This window comes from Mirounga leonina, unplaced genomic scaffold (genome assembly GCF_011800145.1).
Source record: "Mirounga leonina isolate KUSES-001 unplaced genomic scaffold, KU_Mleo_1.0 Mir_152, whole genome shotgun sequence".
NCBI lineage: Eukaryota > Metazoa > Chordata > Mammalia > Carnivora > Phocidae > Mirounga > Mirounga leonina.
The window spans coordinates 19769282-19795414 of record NW_023270380.1 but is presented as its reverse complement, the minus strand read 5'-3'; the positions used below and the strand labels follow the sequence as shown (position 1 = coordinate 19795414).

General features: G+C 46.2%; 1 protein-coding gene across 12 annotated transcripts in view; it reads left to right on the top strand.

Annotated features, from left to right (window-relative positions):
• The first annotated feature begins 1818 nt into the window (after nt 1-1818).
• The window catches only part of NVL (nuclear VCP like), a 96652-nt gene continuing 72337 nt past the window's right edge, over nt 1819-26133 (top strand). For 7 of the 12 annotated variants that reach the window (XR_004679894.1, XR_004679895.1, XM_035008643.1 and 4 more), the window contains exons 1-11: nt 1819-1925; nt 5782-5855; nt 7753-7805; nt 7892-7991; nt 13590-13647; nt 14601-14855; nt 17402-17531; nt 17767-17843; nt 18319-18453; nt 20207-20308; nt 21966-22083. Coding sequence is in view for 10 of the 12 variants with exons in the window: in XM_035008643.1 (XP_034864534.1) it covers nt 1869-1925; nt 5782-5855; nt 7753-7805; nt 7892-7991; nt 13590-13647; nt 14601-14855; nt 17402-17531; nt 17767-17843; nt 18319-18453; nt 20207-20308; nt 21966-22083 (1159 nt within the window). In the remaining 2 variants the exon portion in view is untranslated. Of the gene's footprint in view, nt 1926-1969; nt 2059-3780; nt 4729-5781; nt 5856-7752; nt 7806-7891; nt 7992-13587; nt 13648-14600; nt 14856-17401; nt 17532-17766; nt 17844-18318; nt 18454-20206; nt 20309-21965; nt 22084-26133 lie in introns of those variants that run through there. The other 5 variants (XM_035008644.1, XM_035008645.1, XM_035008652.1 and 2 more) reach the window with 5 other exon arrangements.

Here is a 26133-nt window from a genome sequence, read left to right as displayed (position 1 = left end):
GCCACAGACTGGCCAGGAAGGGCATTGTAGACAAGAGGAAATGTCAGTGAAAGCCAAGTGCTATGTTTCAGTACTACTTTCCGGTAGAGCTGGATGCTTCCTGGAAGCAGGAATTTTGTTTCTTCCCGGCGGAACCAGTGTCCGCGACATAGCAGCCTTTCAGGACTGACCCAATACGTGCAGTGAAGAAGTAGGAGAGGAAGCTGGAGCCAAGTTAACCCAAGTTTTGAATATCACAGTGAGAATCTATATTCAGTGTACGGATAAGAACCATTGAAAAGGGCAGTGATGTGATCTGGACTCTGAGGGAAAAACAAGCCTGTGGTATCCCTGATGTGGTTTTGGAATATAGGTGAGCTTTGGCGAGGTGAGGTCCAGAGCCAACGGCCAAGAATGAATTCTTGAGACTTCTTGGGTGTAAAAAGGTGATTTTTTTTTTTTTTAAGATTTTATTTATTTGACAGAGATAGAGAGCATAAGTAGGCAGAGTGGCAGGCAGAGGGAGGAGAAGCAGACTCTCTGCTGATCAGGGAGCTGGATGTGGGGCTCGATTTCAGGACCCTGGGATCATGACCTGAGCTGAAGGCAGCCGCTTAACTGGCTGAGCCACCCAGGTGCCCCTAAAAAGGTGATTTTATTAAAGCACAGGAACAGGACCCGTGGGCAGAAAGAGCTGCTGCCCCAGGGTTGTAAGGGGTGGCCGATTATATACTTGGGAGTTGGGGGAGGTAAGTAAGAAAAAGGGAGGTTTCAAAAGGATTTTCATATGTTAAAGACTCACAGGATACCCGAGGCCTTGCCATTGTCAAGTTAAGGTTGTTTTTTCCTCTGGCAAGGCATTAACAAGAAGACAGTTGGGAGTTTCCTGGAGGAATGTCACACTTGTCCCACCCTGGGGGGGGGAGGGAGGAGGAGTTTGCAGGGTGTCCGCTTGCGCTTTGTGCTCAGCCAGCCTTCTGCTCCCTCATCATCCTGAGTTAAGACGGTTATGTGCTAACATCTCACAGCTTCTAAATCCACCTTCTCCGCCCCCCCAACCTTAATAAACACCCTTGTCATAAGCCAAATAAAACCTCAAATGGGAATTTTGAAAACGCGAGGAACCAAGAACGTACACAGAAACGGAAGCCGGCAACTCTGGGTGTGTGTTAACGTTAACTGTCCCTTTGTGTCTTCTCAACTGCATAATAAAACCTCACTTGCAAGTACGGACGTTTACCAAAATCCTGGGCAGCTTCTAGGTCTAGCTGTAATCCTGCCCTGGACGTGCTCGACAAACGAGCGGCGGAAAATCGCGCAAGATGACCAGCTTTCCCAACGCGGCAGACGCCGGGGTCACCTGCGCGCACCTGCCGGCCGAACCCGGCGCCCAGGTGGGGCCTCCCTGCCGAGCTGGGTGGCGCCGAGTTTTTCCCCGACTTTATCGTCCCAGGCGTCTCTAGGTTGGGGGTTCGTTAAGATTCGGACGAGACTAGTGTTGCATGGAGCAGGGTGTGGGTGGAACCCGACCCAGGAACCCAGGCGGAGCGGCGCCCCCGGGAAGGTCCTCGCAGCCAGCCGGCGCGCGCACGCGTGTCCGCACAGCGAGGAACAATAAAGTTGAGCGTGTTCAAAAGGGGTCCTGTCATCCAGGGCCCACTGGACAAGCCTGCAAAGTAAGACTCCCAGGAAGTCCCTGGTGCTGGCACGTGTCGTTGTTCTCGGGGGCGTTTTCCTCACTCGCGGTGGGACAGCGCCGGGGCACGGCGCGGACCGCGGGCGGGCGGGCGCAGGCGGGGCGGCCGGCCCGGCGATCGCCGCGGGCAGCCCTGCGAGGACCCAGCCCCCGTGGAGCCAGCGGCGAGGCTGCGGCCGACCTGACGCGCGGGATGAAGCCCAGACCCGCGGCCTTCGTGGACAACAGGCTGAAGCAGCGGGTTGTGCAGGTGGATATTGTACGCGGCCCTTTCTCGGCGGCTCCCAGGCCAGCGTGAACCAGCCGCCCGCCGCGGCCCGGGTCCTGGGCGGTGCGCGGGCCGCCCTTCTGCCGTGGCGGGGCTGCCCGGAGCCGGGGTCCAGGCAGGTGCAGCGCCTGAGGAGATGGGACAGGGGCGGTGCGGCCCCGGAGGAGCCGGGAGGGGGGCGGGTGCAGCCCCGAAGGAGCCGGAAGGGGGGCGGGTGCGGCCTGAGAAGAGCCGGCGCCCGGGCGGATGCGGCTCCGAAGGAGTCGGGAGAGGGGCGGGAGCTTGGCGTGGATCTGACCTCGTAATAGGCTTTTGCCCGAGGGTTTTTCATTTTTATACCCATCTGTAGAAAGCAGTGTGTGATAGATGTCTTGCAGTGGCACAGTCTGCAAGCAGTCTTAGGAGGAGGAAGAGATTTCTCTTCGCTGCACTCTGGGAGCTATATTTTCTCTTTTTCTTTTACTTTGCCAGTGCTGTAGTCTCCTTTTCGGATGGGTCTCTCCCTGCCAAACCCTAAGGAAGTGTTGGAAGTGCCTTGAATTCCTGTGCTGTCCCTCGATCCTCATACTCCTCTTACCTGCTTCCTAGGTGATCTTGTCCAGTGTAAAGCCTTTAAACGCTATATGCTATCTATACAGTCACTAAAGTTACTATAAATATAAAATTCAATATATATTTGTGACTATATAAACATAAATTCAGTGAAAGTATATATTCACTTAGGGGCGCCTGGGTGGCTCAGTTGGTTGGGCGGCTGCCTTCGGCTCAGGTCATGATACCGGAGTCCCTGGACCGAGTCCCGCATCGGGCTCCCTGCTCGGCGGGGAGTCCGCTTCGCCCTCTGACCCTCCCCCTTCTCATGTGCTCTCTCTCATTCTCTCTCTCTCAAATGAATAAATAAAATCTTAAAAAAAAAAAAAGAAAATATATATTCACTTTATTTTTTATTTTTATTTTTTAAAGACTTTATTTGAGAAAGAGAGCATGAGTTGGGGGGGGCAGAGGGAGAGGGACAAGCAGAGTCTCCACTGAGCAGGACCCTGGGATCATGACCTGAGCCAAAGGCAGACGCTTAACCAACTGAGCAGACACTTAACCATCTGAGCCACTCAGGTGTCCCTATATATTCACGTTAAATACTGTCTATATATTCCAAGACTCATGTATCCAGTGTGGATTTCATCTTGAATATCCAGGTGCCTACTTGACATTTCCTCTTGGGTATCTGATGGGTATCTCCCACAACATGTCCATACTGAATATTTTGATACTCTCCTCCAAACCTGTCCTTTCTCGGTGTTCTTTGTTTGGTTAAATGACACTACCATCCATCCAGTTGTCAGAGCCAAAAACCTTAACAACCATTACTACTCCTTTGTTTCGCTTTCTGTAACCAATTAATCAGCAATTTATCTGGCTTTACCGTCAAAATATACTCCAAACCCAGCCACTCCTTTCTGACTGTGCCTCCAACCATCATAGCCCAAACCACTTTGATCTCTTTGCTTCTAGTTCTACCTAAGGTCTGTTCTTCCCAGGGCAGCCAGGGAGGTTCTTTTAAAGGGAGCTTGGCAGGGCCCTGCTCAGAAAACCCCTTTGGTGGAGTCAAAGAATATCTAGAGAAAAACCCATCATAAAGAGTCCGACATAGTCTGGCCCCTGTCTACTTTTTCGTCCTGTTTCCTTCCTTTTTTTTTTTTTTTTTTTTAAGATTTTATTTTTTTGAAAGTGAGAGAGAGAGAATAAGCAGGGCAAGGGGCAGGAGAGACAGAGGCAGCCTCCCCACTGAGCAGGGAGCCCGATGCAGGGACTCGATCCCAGGACCCTGAGATCATGACCTGAGCTGAAGGCAGACCCTTAACCGACTGAGCCACCCAGGCGCCCCTCCTGTTTCCTTCTGCTGTCCCGCTTGCTTTCACCACACTGACCTCAGGCAGGCCAAGCACAGGACCTTTGCTCCCTAGCCCACAGCTGACTCTGGATAGTCCCACCACTGGCTCCTTTACTTCACTCAACAGGTGCCTCAGTAGTGATTCCTAAGGGCTGAATCCAGGGGCTCTTTGCAGCTCTTCACCATTTGACATTATCCGTTTTTCTCTATTGCGTTTGCTTTGGCTAATTATGAAAACGATAATGGAACGGACAGAAGGGCATAAAAGAAAAGAAAGAATTCCTTCATCTTCATTTCTGTAGGAGTAACCACGCCGAGTTTCTATTTTACCTTAAAATTTTGTATGCATGTATGCAGTTAGATATATATATATATGTATATATACACACAAGAAGCCTCATCTGCATCTATTCTATTGCTTGTTTTTTTCACTTATTGGTATATTTTAGGGCTTTTCCCACAAGTAGTACATTTGTCTCCTTTTAACTAGCATATCAGTTATTTATTGCTGCATAACAGACCACCCCCAAATGTAGCAGATTAAAGTGGTTGTATTTCTGCTGCCATCAAGGAACTGTTCCACTTGTAGCGGATATGAGATGTACACAAATATGTCTAATTCAGAATTAACTGTAGTAAATGACAGCATGCTCTAGGAATCCAGAGAAGGGGAAGATTCGCCAGAACAGTCTGCTTTGGATACCTGGTCTCTTGGCACTGGGGGCATTTATGCTGAGACCATTATCCTGTGTTAGGGACTCTTGAGAAGAAATTGCTGTCTGAAGTCAGGCATGCCTTGACTGGATGACCAGCAAGCCTTGAAACATGGAAGTTGCTGCTGACATTCCGAGTTTGAAATCTGGCCCTATAATTTATGTGCTGCCAAGTAAGTAAGTAAGTAGCCTTTTAAAGTCTCTTTGATAGGTGGGGGAAACCGACATCCCTCGTGGGACTGTGTGTGCTGCTAGAAGAACGTGTCAGAGACCCGTCAGCAGGTGCACAGAGCCCTCAGTTTCTTGGGAGCGTTTCATGGTGCCTCCAGGCCAAGGAGTACCTACTGGGTCTGTTTATTAAGTAGTTAGGTTCAAGCTGCTTCCTGATTATTTAATCCAAATAACTTAGTAGCTTTTTGGAAAAATGATATATAAAAATTGAAGGAAAATTAATATAGTTGGTTTCACTCTTTTTTTTTTTTTTTAAAGATTTTATTTATTTATTTGAGAAAGAGAGACAGAGTGAGATCATGAGAGGGGGAAGGTCGGGAGGGTCAGAGGGAGAAGCAGACTCCCCGCCGAGCAGGGAGCCTGATGCGGGACTCGATCCCAGGACCCTGGGACCATGACCTGAGCCGAAGGCAGTCGCTTAACCAACTGAGCCACCCAGGCGCCCTGGTTTCATTCTTAAATAATCACACATACGAATGGGGTTTGTGTGCCCGTTGGGTCAGATTAACCCTGACACTCTCATTTCCTGTTCCATATTAAATTTTTTAAGGGATTTACTTAACAGCAACTGCTGAAAACCCAGTTTTGCAAAGATCTGACATCATCAAGAGGGATTTAATATGGAAACCATGAATTGTCTCAGGCTAGAAGTTCCTGCAGTGATGGACAGGTGGCAAATATTATAATGCTCCCTCAGATGTAAATAGCCCTTGATGCCCTTGTGAGCTTAGTGCTTTGTTGTGGGGTATTTGGGAATTTAGGATATAATAAGCCCTCACTTACTAACCTGTAGTTACTCTCATTATTGTTACTGTGCTGTCATAGTGATTAATAATGTTAATTAAATTCTCTGATTCCAGGCTTGATAATTATGTAGTGATTTTTTTTAATTTCTGATATACTTAATAATGTTTATGTTAAACCATAACATGTTTGAATAGCTCAATCTCTGATTAAAATCACGTCACTGAGTGTTGAATGTTTGTCATGTTTTTTGTTTTAGTACCTCACCAGCAACAAATGTGGCAAATACGTGGACATTGGAGTCTTAGCATCTGATTTACAAAGAATGTACAGGTAAAGAGATGTAATCTCTAGATTCTTGCCTTTATTTTTAGTCTCCATCCTGCCCAAATTTCCAATTGATATTAATTGCTGCTGACATTCATTCATCAGTCCATAAGTTTAGAATTCAGTTTACTGAAGACTTATCAATTACCTGTTATATGCAAGGCACTGTCCTTGTTACTAAGGGGAATGGCTGCTTCCCTTTCAGTACTTTACAGTCTGGTCAGGAGTATGGCCTCTTTTCCTGTCTCATTAAAGAATTTAAAACCATCAGGCATGATCTCCCTGAGCTTTCTGGCTACCTCGAAATGTCTCCAGGCCCTACAGATTTAGTTTTTCTCTTGTGTCTCTAACACCACCTTTCCTGATACCTCACTCCATGAATTATCACCACTTTGTGTATTTTAGAGTCTCTGTTTTTTCTTCGTATACTAGTTCGCTAGGACTGCCATAAAAAAGTACCAGAGGCGGGGGAGCTTAAACAACAAAAGTTTAAGGCTTCCCAGTTGTGGAGGCAGGAAGTCAGTGATCGATCAAGGCACTGGCAGGGTTGGGTTCTCCTGAGGTCTCTCCTTGGCTTGCGGGTGGCTGTCTTCTCCCTGTGTCCTCACGTGGTCTTTCCTCCGTGCGTCTGTATCCTAATCTCTTATTCATGTTTTTTTAAGATTTTATTTTTAAGTAATGTACACCCAATGTGGGGCTCAGATTCACAGCCCTGAAATAAGAGTCGCGTGCTCCACCAACTGAGCCATCCAGGCACCCCTCTTACTCTTATAGAAACACCAGTTGTATTGGATTACTTTGCTTCAGTGCTCTGTCCTGTGGGCCCCCTAGGATGGCCACCCTGCCCTTTGGATCCAAGGAGACAGTGCCACTCCCTGGACCTGGGCCCCCTGCGCCCAGGGTGGTGGCAGCAGCCCTCCCACCTCACTCATCCCTTTCCTTGAAGGGTCATGCCTGTCCACAGCTGATGGCCCATCCTGTAGAATCCCAGAACTGTGGCAGCATTCCTTCACTTCATCCTTCCTGTCTCTTCCAGTACAAGCTGCCGGTGTTTCTGATGCTGTAACCCCATCTCTAATCAAGAAAAATTTACGGGGTCCCTGGGTGGCTCAGTCGTTAAGCATCTGCCTTCCGCTCAGGTCATGATCGCAGGGTCCTAGGATCGAGCTCCGCATCAGGCTCCCTGCTCTGCAGGGAGTCTGCTTCTTCTTCTCCCTCTGCCCCTCCCCCGTGCTCATGCTCTCTCTCTCTCCTCCCTTTCTCTCTCAAATAAATAAATAAAATATTTTAAAAAAAACATTTACAGGGGCGCCTGGGTGGCTCAGTCGTTAAGCGTCTGCCTTTGGCTCAGGTCATGATCACAGGGTCCTGGGATCGAGTCCCACATTGGGCTCCCTGCTCTGCAGGAAGCCTGCTTCTCCCTCTCCCATTCCCCCTGCTTGTGTTCCTGCTCTCGCTGTCTCTCTGTGTCAGATAAATAAATAAAATCTTTAAAAAATAAATAAATAAATAAAAATTAAAAAAAAAAAAAACATTTACAGTACTGAAAATGTAAACTCAGAAGTTGCTTGAAAATAAGTTTATGGGGCACCTGGGTGGCTCAGATGGTTGGGCGTCTGCCTTCGGCTCGGGTCATGATCCCAGGGTCCTGGGATTGAGTCCCACATTGGGCTCCCTGCTTAGTGGGGAGCCTGCTTCTCCCTCTCCCTTTCTCTCTCTCTGTCTCTTATGAATAAATAAATAAAATCTTTAAAAAAAAAAAAAAGAAAGTAAGTTTATGGGCAGAGTGAATACAGTGACATACTTACGTACTCGTGCAAATTAATGTGATCAATTTAGATTGAGTTTAATGGTAAAATGTTGGTGGAGACCACTGTACTGAGATTCTTGTTATGTTTTTCAGTGTAGACTATGGTCGAAGAAAAAGAAATGCTTTTAGGATTCAGGTAGAAAAAGGTGAGTCTTTTAGTGTTAGAGCTGAATTATTCATGAAGTTAAAGAGTTGTTTTATTTAGCTCATAACATTTTTCTTTTTGTTTCAGTATTTAACATAATTACTAGTGAGAAAGAACTTAAGGATCTAACAGAATTAGAAGATGAACATCTGGCAAAAAGAGCAAGACAAGGTGAAGAGGATAATGAGTAAGGATTACAGAAAAGGGGGTGTTTTTCTTTTTTTTTTTTTAAGGTTTTATATATTTATTTGACAGAGACACAGCGAGAGAGGGAACACAAGCGGGGAGTGGGAGAGGGAGAAGCAGGCTTCCTGCCGAGCAGGGAGCCCTGTGCGGGGCTCGATCCCAGGACCCTGGGATCATGACCCAAGCCGAAGGCAGATGCCCAACAATTGAGCCACCCAGGCGCCCCAAGGGGGTGTTTTTGTTAACCATGGACGCAATCACATTACATTTCTTTTTTTTTTTTTCAAAGATTTTATTTATTTATTCGACAGAGAGAGAGATAGCGAGAGCAGGAACACAGCAGGGAGAGTGGGAGAGCGAGAAGCAGGCTTCCCGCCGAGCAGGGAGCCCGATGTGGGACTTGATCCCAGGACCCTGGGACCATGACCTGAGCCGAAGGCAGACGCTTAACGACTGAGCCACCCAGGCGCCCCACATTACATTTCTATTTGTAAAATTTTCAGTGGCTCTTCATCACCATCAGGCCGCGTGTAATACTTACCTAACGTCTCCAGATCTTTGCTTCAGGCCTACTGAATGCTCACAGTTGCCTAAAGACACATTTTTGTGCTTTTGTATGAGTGGCTCTCTGTAGCTGGAATGTTCATTTCCCTGCCATGAACTCCCACCCAGCCTTCAAGAGGCCACGTCAGTGCCTTTGTTGGGCTTTCTTTTTTTTCTTTTCTTTAAAGATTTTATTTATTTATTTGACAGAGACACAGCGAGAGAGGGAACACAAGTAGGGGAGTGGGAGAGGGAGAAGCAGGCTTCCTGCTGAGCAGGGATCCCGATGTGGGGCTCGATCTCAGGACCCTGGGATCATGACTTGAGCCGAAGGCAGACGCTTGACTACTGAGCCACCCAGGGGCCCCTGTTGGGTTTTCTTAGATGCCTTTCTGCATGTTTCCTTAACCCCTGGTTACAGATGTTTGTTATGATGCTTGTCATATGGTGTTGAGATTGTTACATGTATGTATCTGCAAAAGACCCGTCTTGTTATCTTTGTTTTTCTCTGACCTGATACAATGCCGGATATGTAAAAAAGAATCATCAGCTAATTTTGTCGTTTAAGAAATAATATTGAGGGTTTTTTTCATGAATGGGTATTACATTCGTCAAATGCTTATGCACTTAATGAAAGATTTTGTTACGGTTTTTTCCCTTTGTTCTATTAATTTGGTGAATTACGTTGATTTTTTGAGTGTTAAGCCAGTCTTGCATCCTGGGATACACCCTACTTGGTCCTGATGTATTATCTTATCCTTCTTAGATACTGTAAAATCTTGTTTGCTGATCTTTTTTTGTACATGGTTATGTCTGTATTCATATTGATCTGAATTTTTTTCTTTTTTGCAGGATCTTGTTCAGGTTTTGGTATTAGGGTTATACTGGCTTCATAATAATTAGTTTGCAAATTGTTTTTTGTCTCTATTTGACGGAAAAGTTAATGTAATGTTACTGTTACCTTTCTTAAATAGTTTGTTAGAATTCACCTAGAATTCATCTTTGCCTAGAGGCTTCTTTTTGGAGAGGATTTGGATAACAGTCAATTTTGCTAGATCTAGGGCTCTTCCTATTTTCTTTTTCTTCTTTTATCGGTGTTGGTAAATTGTACTTCTAAAGGAACATGTCCATTTCAGCTAAGGTGTGGAATTTGTTGGCATAAAGTTTTCAAGATGTCCTCTCATTTTCCTTTTAATGTCTACAGGATCTGTGTTGGTAGCTCCTTTTCACTTTGCTGCCTTCTCATTTGGATTTACCATCATTTTCTTTTTTTCTTTTTCTAAAGATTTTATTTACTTATTTTGACAGAGAGAGAGAGACAGCGAGAAAGGGAACACAAGCAGGGAGAGTAGGAGAGGGAGAAGCAGGCCTCCCACCGAGCAGGGAGCCCGATGTGGGGCTCGATCCCAGGACCTTGGGATCATGACCTGAGCCGAAGGCAGATGCTTAATGACTGAGCCACCCAGGTGCCCCTACCATCATTTTCTTAACTAGTTTTGTATTCGTGGACATTTGGTTGTTTCCAGTTTTGCACTATCATATGTGCAGTAAATAATCCTTTAGCACACATGTATGTTTTTATACATTTCTTTGTTTTTTTAATGTTAAATTCTTGAAGTGGTGTTTCTGGGGTTAAAGATACTATTTTTGAGATTTCTGGTACATTTTGAGTTGTCCTCCAAACAAAGTTGCCTGGTTTCATACTCCCAGCAGCTTTGTATAAAGAGTTCATTTCTCTGCACCCTTGAGGTCCTGGTAGTACTATTCTTTAATCTTTGCCAGTTTCATGGGCAAAAATGGATTTTTTTTAAAAAGATTTTTATTTAGTTATTGAGAGAGGGAGAGAATGATAGAGCATTAGAGGGAGGAGGGTCAGAGGGAGAAACAGACTACCTGCTGAGCAGGGAGCCCAATGGCGGGACTCGGTCCTGGGACTCCAGGATCATGACCTGAGCCCAAGGCAGGCACTTAACCAGCTGAGCCACCCAGGCGCCCCTTGATATGTTTTTATTTGTAGTTTTTTGATAACTAGTGAGGTTAAATATTTAACTGTTTCATGTTTCCTCGGTTAGTTGCTTATGGGTTTTGTCTTTTCTTTGAGAGGTATTTGAATTTTCCATATTAGTTGTCAGATTCCTTTGTATAAAATAGCACCTCCTTTTATTTATTTATTTTTTTTAGATTATCAGAGAAAGATTTTTTTTTTTAAAGGATTTTATTTATTTATTTGACAGAGAGAGAGACAGCGAGAGAGGGAACACAAGCAGGGGGAGTGGGAAAGAGAGAAGCAGGCTTCCCGCCGAGCAGGGAGCTTGATGTGGGGCTTGATCCCAGGACCCTGAGATCACGACCTGAGCCGAAGGCAGTCGCTTAACCAACTGAGCCACCCAGGGGCCCCCAGAGAAAGATTTAAAAAAAAAAATTTTTTTTTTTTTTTTAAAGATTTTATTTATTTATTCATGAGAGAGAGAGAGAGAAGCAGAGGGAGAAGCAGGCTCCCAAGGAGCAGGGAGCCCGATGTGGGACTCGATCCCAGCACCCTGGGATCATGACCTGAGCCGAAGGCAGACTCTTAACCATCTGAGCCACCCAAGTGCCCCTAAAAATTTTTTTATTGTTATGTTAATCCCCATACATTACATCATTAGTTTTAGATGTAGTGTTCCATGATTCATTGTTTGTGCATAACACCCAGTGTTCCATGCAGAACGTGCCCTCCTCAATACCCATCACCAGGCTAACCCATCCTCCCACCCCCGTCCCCTCTAGAAACCTCAGTTTGTTTTTCAGAGTCCATTGTCTCTCATGGTTCGTCTACCCCTCCGATTCCCCCCCTTCATTCTTCCCCTCCTGCTACCTTCTTTTTTTTTTTTTTCTTAACATATATTGCATTATTTGTTTCAGAGGTACAGATCTGAGATTCAACAGTCTTGCACAATTCACAGCGCTTACCAGAGCACATACCCTCCCCAGTGTCTATCACCCAGTCACCCCATCCCTCCCACCCCACCCCCCACTCCAGCAACCCTCAGTTTGTTTCCTGAGATTAAGAATTCCTCATATCAGTGAGGTCATATGATACATGTCTTTCTCTGACTTCTTTCTTTTTTTTTTTTTTTAAAGATTTATTTATTTGACAGAGAGAGGCAGGGAGAGAGGGAACACAAGCAAGGGGAGCAGGGAGAAGCAGACTCCCCGCTGAGTTGGGAGCCTGACATGGGGCTCGATCCCAGGACCCTGGGATCATGACCTGAGCTGAAGGCAGACGCTTAACAACTGAGCCACCCAGGCGCCACTCGCTGACTTATTTCTAATAGCACCTCCTTTTATATGTATTATAGACTGTTCCATTTTGCCATTTGCCTTTTATTGTTGTTTAAAGTGTCTTTTTTTTTTTTTTTGAGAGAGAGACACACAGCGAGAGAGGGGACACAAGCAGGGGGAGTGGGAGAGGGAGAAGCTGAGCAGGGAGCCCGATGCGGGGCTCCATCCCAGGACCCTGGGATCATGACCTGAGCTGAAGGCAGACGCTTCACTGACTGAGCCACCCAGGCGCCCCTTAAAGTGTCTTTTGATTAGAGAAGTTCTGCATCTGTACCTAGTCAGATTTGTCAGTCATTTCTTTTATGGTTGATGCGGATGTGCTTAGAAAGACCTATCACTGGAGTATATGGGATTATTGCCTGTACTTTTTCTTTGTTTATTTATAGCATTACATTTAACTCTTTAATCCATTTGTAATTAACTTTGTAGGGTGTGACTCATAGGGCAGAATGGGTTTTTCCCCAAATAGTTGAATAATCCACCTTCTTTTTTTTTTTTTTTTAAAGATTTTATTTATTTATCTGAGACAGAGAATGAGAGACAGAGAGCATGAGAGGGAGGAGGGTCAGAGGGAGAAGCAGACTCCCTGCCGAGCAGGGAGCCCGATGCGGGGCTCGATCCCAGGACTCCAGGATCATGACCTGAGCCGAAGGCAGTCGCTTAACCAACTGAGCCACCCAGGCGCCCCAATAATCCACCTTCTTTACATTGATTAGAAATACCCAAACTGTGGTGCCTGGGTGGCTCAATCGGTTAAGCGGCTGCCTTCAGCTTAGGTCATGATCCCAGGGTCCTGGGATCGATCGAGCCCTGCATCGGGCTCCCTGCTCAGGGGAGAGCCTGCTCCCTCTCCCTCTGCCTGCCGCTCTGCTTGCTTGTGCTCTCTATTTCTGTTAAATAAATAAATAAAAATCTTAAAAAAAAAAAAAATGAACCCAAACTTATGTTAATAGAATTTAATGAAAAACAAAAGAATTCATGTCTTAATTACGAAGGTGGGTCATAGCATTTATGTAAACCTTTTTACTTAGGAAGAGTCCTTTTCTTATTTAATTATTTTCTAAAGACATTTTATTAAATAGTAGCAGGGTCCTGTAGTTACTTGAAGCTATTCAATATCAACTCTGGGTTATGATGAACTGAGACTGCATTCTCAGTTTGTAGTTATTAGGATTTATGCCTGTTCCTCGCTGTATGATATGAAAACCTCTTTGTACCTTCATTTCTCATGGACAGACTTGGGAAAACTGTACCTGGTCACGTGGCTGGGTCATGTGGAATTTGTGAATTTGTTACACAATTACTTAATTATGGCTTGCTGGAATATTTCCTTTTTTTGGGCATCTGATATTCCTAATGAGACCCTTGGGTCTGATAGGAATTTGCATTTCACTTTTATTTATTGCTAGGATTAAGATAACCACAGTTTATTAAGCATTTATTATGTACTCTAAGGACTTGGGGAGCTTCTCTTGAATCCTCTAATAACCCAGTGAGGGTGGACATTACTTATTCTTACTCTTTATAGATACGGAAGCTGATCCTCACAGAGATTAAGTAGAAGCTAGAAACCAGCAGTGTTGTATTTTGAATCCAGATTTCTTTTAACTCCAGAGCCTGGACCCTTAACCACCATAATATTTTGCCTTAGTATATTTTTTGTTTAGGGTAGTAATTTTTTAGAATGTGGGAGAAAAGCCTTTAAAATGTTTCTTTCCCTCTTCTTACTGAGGTTTACTGAAAGCTATTCAGATGATGATTCAAATATGGAAGACTACCCAGATCCACAGGTAAGCCAGACATTTAATGGACCCACTTTGATTTTCTTTTTTTTTTAATTATTATGAACCCTCCTTAAAAAAATCAGTGTGGAATAGAATCAGAGACTTTGAACATCTCCATCAATAAATAATTAAAATACTTCTGTGTATAGTGTTGAAGAAATCTCCGGATGGCTATCTTTTCAGTATTTGTGTTTATAGCCTGTTTCATAGGGAAAAAGGGGAAGAGAGTGGCCAGAAATAAGGGCACATGGGAAGAGAAAGGGGAATTAACAGTAAAAATTGAGAAAAGGATACATTTTCTACCAAAGGGCTGGCATTGCCAAGAAGTAGGTTTCAATTAAAGGGAAATGTAGAAATAGTATACTAGATGATTTTTCTTTTAAAGATTTTATTTGAGAGAGAGAGGATGAGAGAGAAAGAGAGCACGAGAGGGGGGAGGGTCAGAGGAGGCTGAGCAGGGAGCCTGATGTGGGACTCAATCCTGGGACTCCACGATCATGACCTGAGCCCAAGGCAGTCGCTTAACCAACTGAGCCACCCAGGCATCCCTGCTAGATGATTTGTAGCTTACTATTTTTTCCCCAACGGTAATTCAGTTTTTTAATTTATTAACAAAGTCAGGACGATAACGAGTTATTCTGATCCAGTATTGACTTGATGGGCTAGTAGTGACTCTCCTTGACAGCCAGCTCATTTTTATACCTGATTCTTTTGTACTTTTTAAAAGCGAGCTTACTTACTTGGTTTTATTTAACTTCCATGTATGAATTGGTGCATTAACTTGAGGTGAAGGGGGGGACATTGTTTATGAACAGTAAATGTTTGAAGCGTCTTATTGTGGACCCCGGTGTTTTCCGGCTAAAATGCTATGAGAGAAGCTGTGGGGAGTGCAGTGTACTGGTAACCAGCTTTCCACAAGGACCTGGGAGGAATTCATGCTGATGTCGTGTTTCTGCCAGGCAGCAAATCACATGAACAGCTCCCTGCTCTCCTTATATCGGAAAGGACATCCTGAATCTGTTTCAAGGACTCCCGAGATGGAGCCCAGAGAAACCACTGGCTCGAGCCCGTGGACACCTTCCGGAACACGCTCCATCCCCTTGAAGACCCCAGCCAGAGGTTCTGAGGGAGGGTGGTTTATCGACAGAACTGGTGGAAAGATGGACGTGACAGATGAGAAGAGTAATCACAAGAAGCTAGGATCTGAGATAGAGGTATTTTTGTTGTGGAATTTAGCCCTAAGTAGTTGGAGCCCATTACCCCCTTTCCTGAATGTAGCATCAGCAGACTCTTGTGTTTCATGAAGGGCGTGGGGATTTGGAAGCACACAGAGAACGTGGGCATGTCCTGTTACTGCCACCGTTTCTGTCCAAGTCCAAGCCTTAACTACTTAAGTAATCTCCCCTCACTTTATTCTCCACACACAAATGTCGTTTTTTGGTTTGTTTGTTTGTTTTTTAAGATTTGATTTATTTGAGAGAGAGAGGGAGAGAACAGAGGGAGAGGGAGAAGCAGGCTCTCCGCTTAGCAGGGAGCCCAGTGCGGGCCTGGATCCCAGGCCCCTGGCATCATGACCTGAGCTGAAGGCAGACGCTTCACAGACTGAGCCACCGAGGCGCCCCATAGATGTTGTTTTTACAAGTCAGATTGTTCTCATTCATGTATTAGAAATGGCTTCGTTCAGTCTAAAATCAAAGGCCTTATGGGGCACCTGGGTGGCTCAGATGGTTAAGCGTCTGCCTTCGGCTCAGGTCATGATCTCAGGGTCCTGGGATCGAGTCCCGCATCGGGTTCCCTGCTCAGTGCAGAGCCTGCTTCTCCCTCTCCCTCTGCCACTCCCTCTGCTTGTGCTCTTCTGTCTAGCTCTCTGTCAAATAAATAAATAAAATCTTTAAAAAAAAAGGCCTTATAGTGGCCAGCAAAGCCTTGTGCGCGCAGCTGCCCTGCTGGCTCTTCAGTCATCTCCTCGGCCTCCATGGCCTTGGGTTGTTTCTAGAACACGCCACGCACGCTCACCTGGGCCTGTGCACTTGTGCTTCTGTCTGGAACTGTCCCCAGATTCCTGTGACTCACATCTTGTTTCCCTGGAATCTTGGCAGCGTCCTTTCCTGATGTGTAAAATACCATGTCATTGGATACCGTTTGCTTCATCTCCTTTTTGTCAGGCACTTAGGACCACTTAGAACTTGCTGTGTAATTGTTTAGTTGGGTTTTTTCTTTGACTTTCTCCACTAGAATGTCCACTTCAGGGGAACAGGACCTTTGGTTTGTTTAATAATGTCTCCCTGGCTAATATGCAGCTAACGGGGCATCTGGGTGGCTCAGTTGGTTGAAAGTCTGAATCTTGACTTTGGCTTGGGTCATGATCTCAGGGTCCTGGGATCGAGCCCAGCATAGGGCTCTGCACTGGGCGTGGAGCCTGCTTGAGATTCTCTCCCTCTGCCCCCACTTGTGCATGCATGTGTGTGCTCTTTAAAACAAATAAAATCTTAAAAATAATAAAAAGAAATAAAATGCATCTGACATGTAGTTGTCAGTTTGTTGAATTAGTGCCTGATGAGCCTTCCAAGGTGCATTTACCAGTGCAAGTTAAAGAACAGGTACCTTGGGCATGTGTTACAGAAGGTTGGTCGTTGTCGGAGGAAGGGAAGTTAGCGCGGAAACAGCGTATGGCTCATTTTGAGCTTAGGGTAATGCTTTGAGGGGGCCTGCACAAATGGGTACACCACAAAAATGTACAGAATTAGTAGACACCCTTTTTTTAACCTAAGTTGAACTGTACCATACATAAAAGTAAAGCTGGATGAATTACCACAAAGTGAACACACTGGGCACCAACCTTAACTAGTTTTTAACGCCCGAGAGAATGAGAGGATTCACAGTAATCTGCCCCACGATAGTCCCTGAGGACGCCCCTGGGGCTCACTGTCCAGCGTGGTAAGTGCTAGCCACGTGTGGCTCTTGAACATTCAAAATGCAGTTAGTGTGGCTCTTGAACATTCAAAATGTGGTTAGTGTAAATGAGGGACTGAATTTTTTTTTTTTAATTTTTATTTTTCCAAAGATTTTATCCATTTATTAGAGAGAGAGTGCACAAGCAGGGGGAGCAGCGGGCTTCCCGCCGAGCAGGGAGCCTGTTGTGGGACTCGATCTCAGGACCCTGGGATCATGACCTGAGCCAAAGGCAGATGCTTAACGACTGAGCCACCCAGGTGCCCTAATCATCTGTTTTTAGAGAACATTATTGCAAAGGCTGAGGAAACAGCTTGACTCTTACGTTGAATCATACTTTTTTATGGCTTTCAAAGCAGCTCTGTAGTCCTGTTTAATTTAGTGATTCATCAGACATCACATGAAGACCCACTGGTGAAAGGCTCGGTGAGAAGTACAAGATGAACATTAGTGTTTCATCTCTAGAAGCTCACAGTTCCGTGAAAGACACAGAAGTGCTCACATACAAGGCAGATCATGGCAGGCTATCCTGCACTTGCAAATTCAGTGTTCTCGGAGTGTGAGTAAGAGGTTAATTCTAACTGGAGGAGTCTGGAAAGGAAGTTTTCACGTGCGAGATAGAAACTGAGCTTTCAGCTGCAGAAAAGAAGGCCGATCCGCAACAGAGACCATGCCTGAGCACGGAGGTTGGGCATAGGTGCCAGTGCCCGGCCGGGAATGCTTTATTTTCAGTCATGCCCGTGTTGAAGGAAACATCACTGGTATTGTGATGTCAAGCAAGGCATGTTGAGATTTCTTTTCTTTCCAGGATCCCAAAGATGCTTCTCTTCTGGAGTGTAGTGAAAAAAGGAAAGTCCGGCTGAAGAGCAAAGGAAGCAAAAGGAAGAAAGACCTTCAGGAAGCAGATGGAGAAATAGAAGCTGTCCTGCAGCAGAAAGGTGAGCTGCGAGTCCTGGGGGCTGGGGCGGCGGGGCGGGGGGAGCGGTGGGATGGGCTTCCGGAGCGGCGTCCTCCGTTCCAGCCCTTGTGCTCGGGGTACCTGCCATGTGCAGTGATGTCTATAAGAAAAGCCTTCAGTGACCCCATAGACCTCGGTTTGCTGAGACATTATTCAATAGAACTCTGAATTACTACTGAATCACTAATGTTTCCTTCTCCTCTTTTGTGTACCAGCTAAAGCCAAGGAGCTAGAGTTACAGGTCTCCAAGGTGAAGTTTGAAGATGTTGGAGGCAATGATACGACGTTAAAGGTTAGTTTGAGTGCAGAATTTACTCAGATGAGCTTATTGCCGCTTTGTTTCTGGTAGGAACTGGGGGTGGAAAGGAGCCTGGGTGAGGGGAGAAGGGCAACCCTGGCTTGTACCTTCAGGGTGCTGAGGGGTAAAGGAAGAGTAGCACCTTCCACTTTTCCACCATGGGGATCATGGTGTGCGGAAGATGCGTGCTTTGTGGGTGATACTGCTTTAGCAGAAGTGAGTGACGGTTACTGTTTACTGAGCGTCTGCTCTGTTCCAGTTAACCACGAGTCGCGTCTGCGAGGCTGTGAGGTAGATGTTACGACAGCTGGGAGAAGGGGTGCGGAGAGGTTCCTGCTGGAGTCCGTTAGGCACCAGAGCTGGGCTTCAGACTGGGCTTCAAACTTGCCAAAAGAATAGACTTTCCTTCCACGCGGATTCTTTCTCCTCTTGGGCCGAGGAAGACTTCTTTCCTGTCCGTTCCCTCCAGGAGGTGTGCAAGATGCTCATCCACATGCGTCACCCCGAGGTGTACCACCACCTGGGCGCCACCCCGCCGCGCGGAGTCCTCCTTCACGGGCCGCCAGGCTGCGGGAAGACGTTGCTCGCACACGCCGTTGCTGGGGTGAGGTTTGCCCGCGTGCCTTTGCTTCGGTTGCTTTTGTTCCGTGTGTCCTTGTTCCTCTTCGGTCAGCTTGAACCAGACATGGCATATTCTCCGGAGGACCGGCCCCTCTGCATTTCTACCCATCCTGCTGCCGTTCATGAGATGCTGTTGCTTCAGAGCAGTCAGTTATTTAGACGGCAGGGGCTGGGTGGGAAGCAAGGTGATGGGGCCTAAACACCCTTCTTGCAGCACGCAGTTTGTTTCAGTTACTTCTCTTTCCCTTTAAGCCAGTGGTTCTCAGAAGCAGTAAATGAGAAAACTAAGGATTGCATTGTTTTTCCCAGAACTAAATTTACTCAAAATTTCTATTCGAGTCATATTCTTATACTTTTTTTTTTTTAGATTTTTTTTCTTAATTTTTAAATAATCTCTACACCCAGCGTGGGGCTCAAACTCATGACCCCGAGATCAGGAGTCACATACTCACTGATTGAGTCAGCCAGGCACCCCATGTTCTTGTACTTTTTAGTGTGAAAATAGCCTTTCTAAAATGGTGATCATACTTAGGTGGCAAAATGAAAAGGTAGCCATCTTATTTTTGTCCTATCAGATTTTTCAGAAACTGTGTTGGGTGGTAAAATGCACAATGTCTGAGTGACTACAGTTTGAAGAATAGTGTTTTATACCAGTGACGAATAGGTTAGTGCTCTGTGCCGGGAGCTCGTTCTTACAGGAGAACTAATGGATTTGCCTCATTGGTTCCTTTGTTGAGTAAACGGTCGTGTGACCGCTGCATGGCAGACGTTGAAACAGGGATGAGTGCAGCAAACCCAGTCTCGTAGGAGAGGCCGCGTGAGGCAGCCATCACCCAAGCAAACGACCGCAGTCACAGCAGTCACGAGTGGGGGACTCGGGGTGCAGCACGCGGGCGGTGTCTCTGTGGGACTCCCGTGGCTGACATGGTGATTTTTAGAACCGTTAGGAGTAGAATGAGCAGGCTGGATGCCGTGGGTGCCACGGATGGGGCACGGGGCGGGGGGCGGCAGCGGCACTTGCCCCTCCTTCACTTCGGGAACCTGTCTTCTGAAGGATACCAGGCTCCTTCCCTGGGGGCCCAGTGACACGTGCCAGTCGGACCAGTGGGACACAACTGTGTCACGACCCCTCCGATCCTTTCCAGCAGAGAAATAACTGGAATTGTTCTGGCTCAGTCTAAGCAGGGGGAGCCTATCTCTGGAGAGTCAAGACCCTTTACTCCAAAGAGTTGACAAACGGGGTTGCACAGTGCCTTCAGTAAAAGTAAAAACAAGTGGCCGGGGCGCCTGGGGGGCTCAGTCGGTGACGTGTCTGTCTTTGGCTCATGTCATGATCTCAGGGTCCTGGGATCAAGACCTAAAACCGTAAATCTTTAAATAATGTTTCTCATCAGACCAACACAAAAAGATGAAGTTTCTCAGAAAATTGGGCATTTAAAGAATGAAATTTTGAGGGGTGCCCCGGGTGGTCAGTTGAGTGTCTGCCTTCGGCTCAGGTCATGATCCCAGGCTCCTGTGATTGAGCCCCTCATCGGGCTCCCTGCTCTGCTTCTCCCTCTCCCTCTGCCTTCCACTACCTCTGTTTGTGCTCTCTCTCTCTCTCTCTCTGTCAAATAAATAAAATCTTAAAAAAATAATTTAAAAAACATAAAATTTTGAGAGAGGGACTGAATGAGGAACAGGTAGGGAAGATAAATTCTGACAATGTGGTGATTCTTTCACGTATTTCTATCCAGGAACTGGACCTCCCAATTCTGAAGGTAGCTGCCACGGAGATTGTGTCCGGAGTATCTGGGGAGTCTGAGCAGAAGCTGAGGGAGCTGTTTGAGCAGGCCGTGGTGAGTCCGACCCACATCGGGTCGTCAGGTCACCTGTGGTTATGACAGAGAACTCGCGATGGCTAAATACTTAAAGTAGATGCATGGTACAGACTGTTGGCCAAACTAATCTGTTGAATCTGCTGTCAGGCAGAACTGTAATTGGCAAGGAGTTCCGGGTTGTCATAGCCACTGGGTATATGTTGAAAATAGATTATCCTGGTGGTATTTCCTTTCACTTTTACTTCCCCCAAATTAAGTTTAGCAAATAGCTTGTAAGTTGTGTGAAAATTGTTCATCTTTAGGATTATCACATTATAAAAGTAGCCATAGAAATGCCAGTATAAACTCTTCTGTTTGCCTAATTGAACCAGTGAAAAGAAAATCCTGTTAACAGAGAAATTACAGATCAGATTTTATCCTAACTGTAAATCCTGCTGTTAAAACGCGAGTGACAGCAGATGCTCAGTAAACACAGGGTCTGCCCCTCTCTACCAGTCCCTATTACCTGATGGAACAGAGCACGCTTGGGTGTGTGGGTCAGAGAACAAAAACGGTCCAAGCGGATCACGTGGTTCTTTGTTGAGAACTGTAGGCTTTCCTCCGGCTGAATTCTGATGACCATCACTTACTTTCTTACTCTTTTTCTCACTGAGTTTTTCCGGTCCTGGGCAGATACTGTTGTCCTCGCCCCCGAGACCTTTGCTGTCTGTGACCTGACTCCGTACCTGGGTGCTGTCTGTAGCAGTCCTCGCTGCTCCCGTGCCCGAGTCGTCACCGGGAGGATTGGGAAGCGAGCCGGCTAGTGATGGGCCAGATCTTCCCTATAAATTGCCGTGGTCCCCGTGGTGTTGAGACACCTTAGCCGGGCTCAGAGTCTGACCCTTAGCTTGATCAGTGTCACTGAAGAACTAGGAATGAGCGTGCTGGTGATTGCATCTCTCGATATTTTTATTTAAATTTTTCATGTTAACTGATCTTCCTCTCTTTTTGTTTGTTTTTATTGTGGTAAAATATGTTAAACTTGCCATTTTAAACATTTTTAAGAGTACAGTTCTGTGATTGTAGTAAGACACTCACGCGTTGTGTGACTGTCACCCCCAGCATCTCCCCAGCCTGAACGCATGCTCTCGGGCCACCGACCCGTGCCTTCCCTCCCCAGCCCCCGGGCGCCGTGGCTCTGCTCCCAGCAGTTGGTGCTTCTGTCTGAACCTCCTGTCTCCACTCTGTCCAGTCTGCGCCTTGAAGAACACGCACGGGGAGGGTGCTCGTCGTCCACACGGCGTACCGGGGACTCCCCTCCCTCCCTTCCTCAGCGCGGTCCTCACGGCCGCTGCTGGTTCTCTGGCTCAGCGTGTGCTCACTCACTGGTCGTACCTCGTAGCATCGAGGATATGCCTCGTTGATGAAAGAATTTCAGTGACTTGCTCACCACAAAGCACGGGTGGATGAGAGGGTTGGAAGCGTGGTAGCCTTTGTGCAGTCTCTCCCCGCCCTCTGTGCAGCATCTTAAGTCCGATGAAAGCAGAAGTGATAACGCCAGGAACTGCCTTCTTGAGTGCTGCTCGTTTGCTGAACGACCCGCGGACTCCAGGATTCTTTAAAACATACAGACTGAACTATGCTGCAGTGTGGGGAATGTCTTTATGATTGTCTTCTGTGATACTTTTATTTCCAGTCAAACGCACCCTGTGTCCTTTTTATTGATGAAATTGATGCTATTACCCCCAAGAGAGAAGTTGCTTCAAAAGACATGGAACGAAGAATTGTAGCCCAGCTCCTTACCTGCATGGATGGTCAGTTTAAAATTCATTTTCAGATAATAAATTGTGGGTTTTTTTAATAGTGTAAGTAACGTGAGGATATGAGACATTCGGGTAGAATAACACTGAGAGTAAAAAATCCTTTTCCTAAAAGATTGTCTTGTTAATTTTTTGGAGTACATCTTATGGTTATTTTAATGCGTTTATACATACACACAAGCACTAACATTGTTTTGCTTCTTACAATGCTGTGATTGCACCATTCACATTGTTCTGTGACTTGCTTTGTGTATCTTAATGCTCCTTCTTGGAAATGTGGCTGTTTTAATGCATTTAAATTTACCTTTTAACTGCTGTCTGGTATTCTTTTTTTTTTTTTTTAACTAAGGTATAATGTATTATTTGTTTCAGAGGTACAGGTCTGTGATTCATCTGTCTTGCACAATTCACAGCGCTCACCATAAGCACATACCCTCCCCAATGTCCATCACCCAGCCACCCCATGCCTCCCACCCCCGCTCCACTCCAGCAACCCTCAGTTTGTTTCCTGAAATTAAGAGTCTCTTATGGTTCGTCTCCCTCTCTGGTTTCGTCTTGCTTCATTTTTTCCTCCCTTCCCCTATGATCCTCTGTCTTGTTTCTCACATTCCTCATGTGCTACATGGTATTCTTTAGGACAGGTTTATTATATTGAACATAAGCATTCCCATTTTGATAAATGTTTAAGTTGTTTTGTTTTTTGCTTTACAAGAAGCTGTAGGGAATCTCCTGAGTGGGCCTGTTTGGTGCATACATATTTTTCTAGGATAAATACTAAAAATTAAGGTGATGGTTAAGGGTTATACACTTTAAATTTTGTGGGAAATGGCAAACTGACTTCAGAAGAGTTTGCAGTGTGCACTTCCCCATCCTCTGAGACGCCCTGTGTCCAGGTCCCTCCATGACCCCGACTGTCACCGTATTCTCATGGTTGATAGGTTGGTGGTGATGATGGAGATCTCACCTTGTTGTTCTTTGCATTTCCCTGTTTTCACTGGAGGTTGATTGTCTTTCCATATTCTTTGACTATGTGTATCACTCCAAATCCCTTTCTCAGCCTATGCTGTGTTACTGAATTTTTTAAAATGGGTTTGAAGGAATATTTTAGTTTGTTATGGAAGCAGACTCCTTGTTAAATGTATCGCATTTATTTCCTCCCAGTCTGTAACTTATTTTTCAGTTTTGTTCATTCGTTTTTAGATAGAAATTTGGAGGGAAGGTAGATACACTTTTGGAACTAAATCCTGCCTCTGGTGCAATACTGTGGGGTTTCCGTACGCAAGATAATTTGAAGTAGGGCAGGTTTTGGGCTCCTTGTGGTGCTGGTTGCAGGTTGCTTATTCTGCTCCTTTATTTTCCCGTAGTAAAGTTTTCTTGCCATGCTTTGAGGCCTCTGTTCTGAATTACCATATCGAAGCTACAGTGTTACCCGTTATAAGATACGTGGTTCTCTAAGAAGGAGAGAGACACCAGCAGTCATACTGAGACACGATGCCTATCCCATGATGGTAGAAGCATTCTGATTTCAGAGATTTTACAATGTGGAAGAAAGGAACAAGCACAGGGACTAGGCAGATGACCCATTACTAGAGCTTTACTGAAAGTTGGGGTTAGTTGGGGTTTCCAGTGTGTGTGTGTGTTTTAGGGTCCCCTCTGCGAACAGAACAGAGAAAACATTCAACAGTTCAGAGGACACAGTCATGCCCCAAGTAGTCTGTCCCAGGTGGTGGTTTTTCCCCTCCAGTTTGAGAATTTTTTAAAAATATTAATTCAGAGTTTAACGAATTTGAATTTTAATAATTTGAAACTTTTAAGTAAATTATTTTAAACAAGGTAACAAGGAGACCACTGAAGAGAACTAATTTTACCTAATTTCAGAAACTTAAACTTGGGCATAACTCTAATTATTAAGAGCTGGAAAGCATCTTAAAATATTATCTTGTCCATGAGGAAAGCGATGCACAGTGAGCCAGGACCTGTATTCAGTGGATCATTGGCAAAGCCTGGGCTAGGCTCCAGATGTCTCCACACACGTATATGGCTGATGGGCTGTCTGCAAATGCGTGCTTTGTTTAGGAGACCTGGTGTCCCACAAACAGGTTTTGTTCTGTGTAGAAAGACGACTTTGCTTCTTCCATAATATTCCAAAATTCAAACTTGTGGCTAATGTAATGTCAGTTTAACATGGTCATATCATATTGGGGAAGAGGGAGAAGAAGAATGGGATTTATCTTGAAGTCACTGGCAGGAGATGCCAGCCAGTCCTAGGTGAGGTCTGATTTTTTATCTTTGATGCGTCAGGAAAAAATAGCATTTGACATAAGCGCTTCCGTTGCTGACTGTTGATTTCCTGTGGAAGGGTATTTTTCATGCCTGAAGATTTCAGTTTTCCATGACTGTTCTCATTGAATTCTGTTACTGACCCCCGATAAGCTCAGAGTTCACTGAGACCACAGTGTCTGAGTGACCTGACCTGGAAGAAGGAAGCGCCCCTGGTCGCGGCTGTAGCTGTGGGTATTGGAGCCACGTGAGCCCACCGGGGAGCAGCTCTGGCCCCGTCCCTGCCCTGGTGCAGGGCGCTCGGCGTAGCCAGAATGGCCTCACGGGAAGCACGTGTGCGGCTCATGGTTACAAGGTGCCACCTCTTTTCCTTAGAGTGTTCGAGTTCAGTGGCCTCTCCTATCATGAATCTCTTCCTTGAGCTTTTATGCAGTTTTCAGAAAGTATTTAAGAGCCCTCTTGTCTCACTCAAGCCAAAATTTATGAAAGGAGTAGTCACTGTCAGCTAAGTGCAGGCTTGTGTTTCCGGTCTACACCACACCCTGTCCCTACTCGTCTGTCCCCGACATTTTACTGAGGCTAATCCTGTGACAGTCGTGGGGGAACCTCTCGTGGCCGCATCTGGTGGCTTTCAGCGCTCATCTGTCCGAACCTCTGTTCTTTTTTTTTTTTTTTTAAAGAGTTTATTTATTTATTTGAGAGAGAGAGAATGAGAGAGAGCACATGAGAGGGGGGAGGGTCAGAGGGAGAAGCAGGCTCCCTGCCGAGCAGGGAGCCCGATGCGGGACTCGATCCCGGGACTCCAGGATCATGACCTGAGCCGAAGGCAGTCGCTTAACCAACTGAGCCACCCAGGCTCCCCGAACCTCTGTTCTTTAGTTTCCTCGTCCCTAAACCTACCTGTTACAGGGGTGGCGGGGGTTGGCCAAGGGGCCAGCTGCACCCTAGCGCCTGGCACGCAGTGAGCCATCAGTGAGCGTCAGCACAGTGGTTCTCGAGAGCTTTCATGTCCATCGACCACCTCGTCCTGGGCGTTGTTGGCACACGTGGCTTGAGTGCCAGTGCCCTCTTTGTGTCCTTGCTCTGGCTCTGGCAGCTCCTAGCTGTTCTCCTGTCCCTTAGACAGAGGCGGCCTGTAGGGCTTCCCACTTGCCCTTCTCGTCTTGCCTTCTGCCTGATGAGCAGCTCTTTAGGAAACAAGAAGGCATCCGTAACCTCGATTTCTGATCAGTGTCACACTCCTCTTCCCGGCTGCCTGCCAGGTACCCCACGCTCTGTGTGCCCGGGCCAGACCCATTTCCCCTTTCTGTCCCTCTGCCCTCCTGTTTGCGTGCTCTCCACAGCATCACCTCCCTGCTTGTCCAGACCTGAGTGCTCTTGGTCTCTCCCCTCCCCTCGCCCTTCACACCTTCCTCGGGGAATGATTTAGTGCCCTGGGCTGCATCTGAAGCCTCGCCCTGCAGCTGGGCCTCTCCTGCTTCTTCCCCGCGTTCCTGCCTTATTGTGTCCTTTGTCCCCTGATGGCTGCTATCAAATCACACTGAGCTCTGCTCCCCTCTGTTCCTCTCTACTTTTAGAATTGTCTTTCCAACACACACATCTTCTGAGAAAAACCTTTCCTGGCCTCCTGTGGGCTAAGGAATGTTCTACAGATTCCTCATGACCCAGCCATTAAGGTACTGAATTAGCATCTTCCTATCTTGTTACTGTTACCTGTGGGGAGTGTGACCTCAGACCTCAGGTCAGACCTCTGCTGCCGCCGCC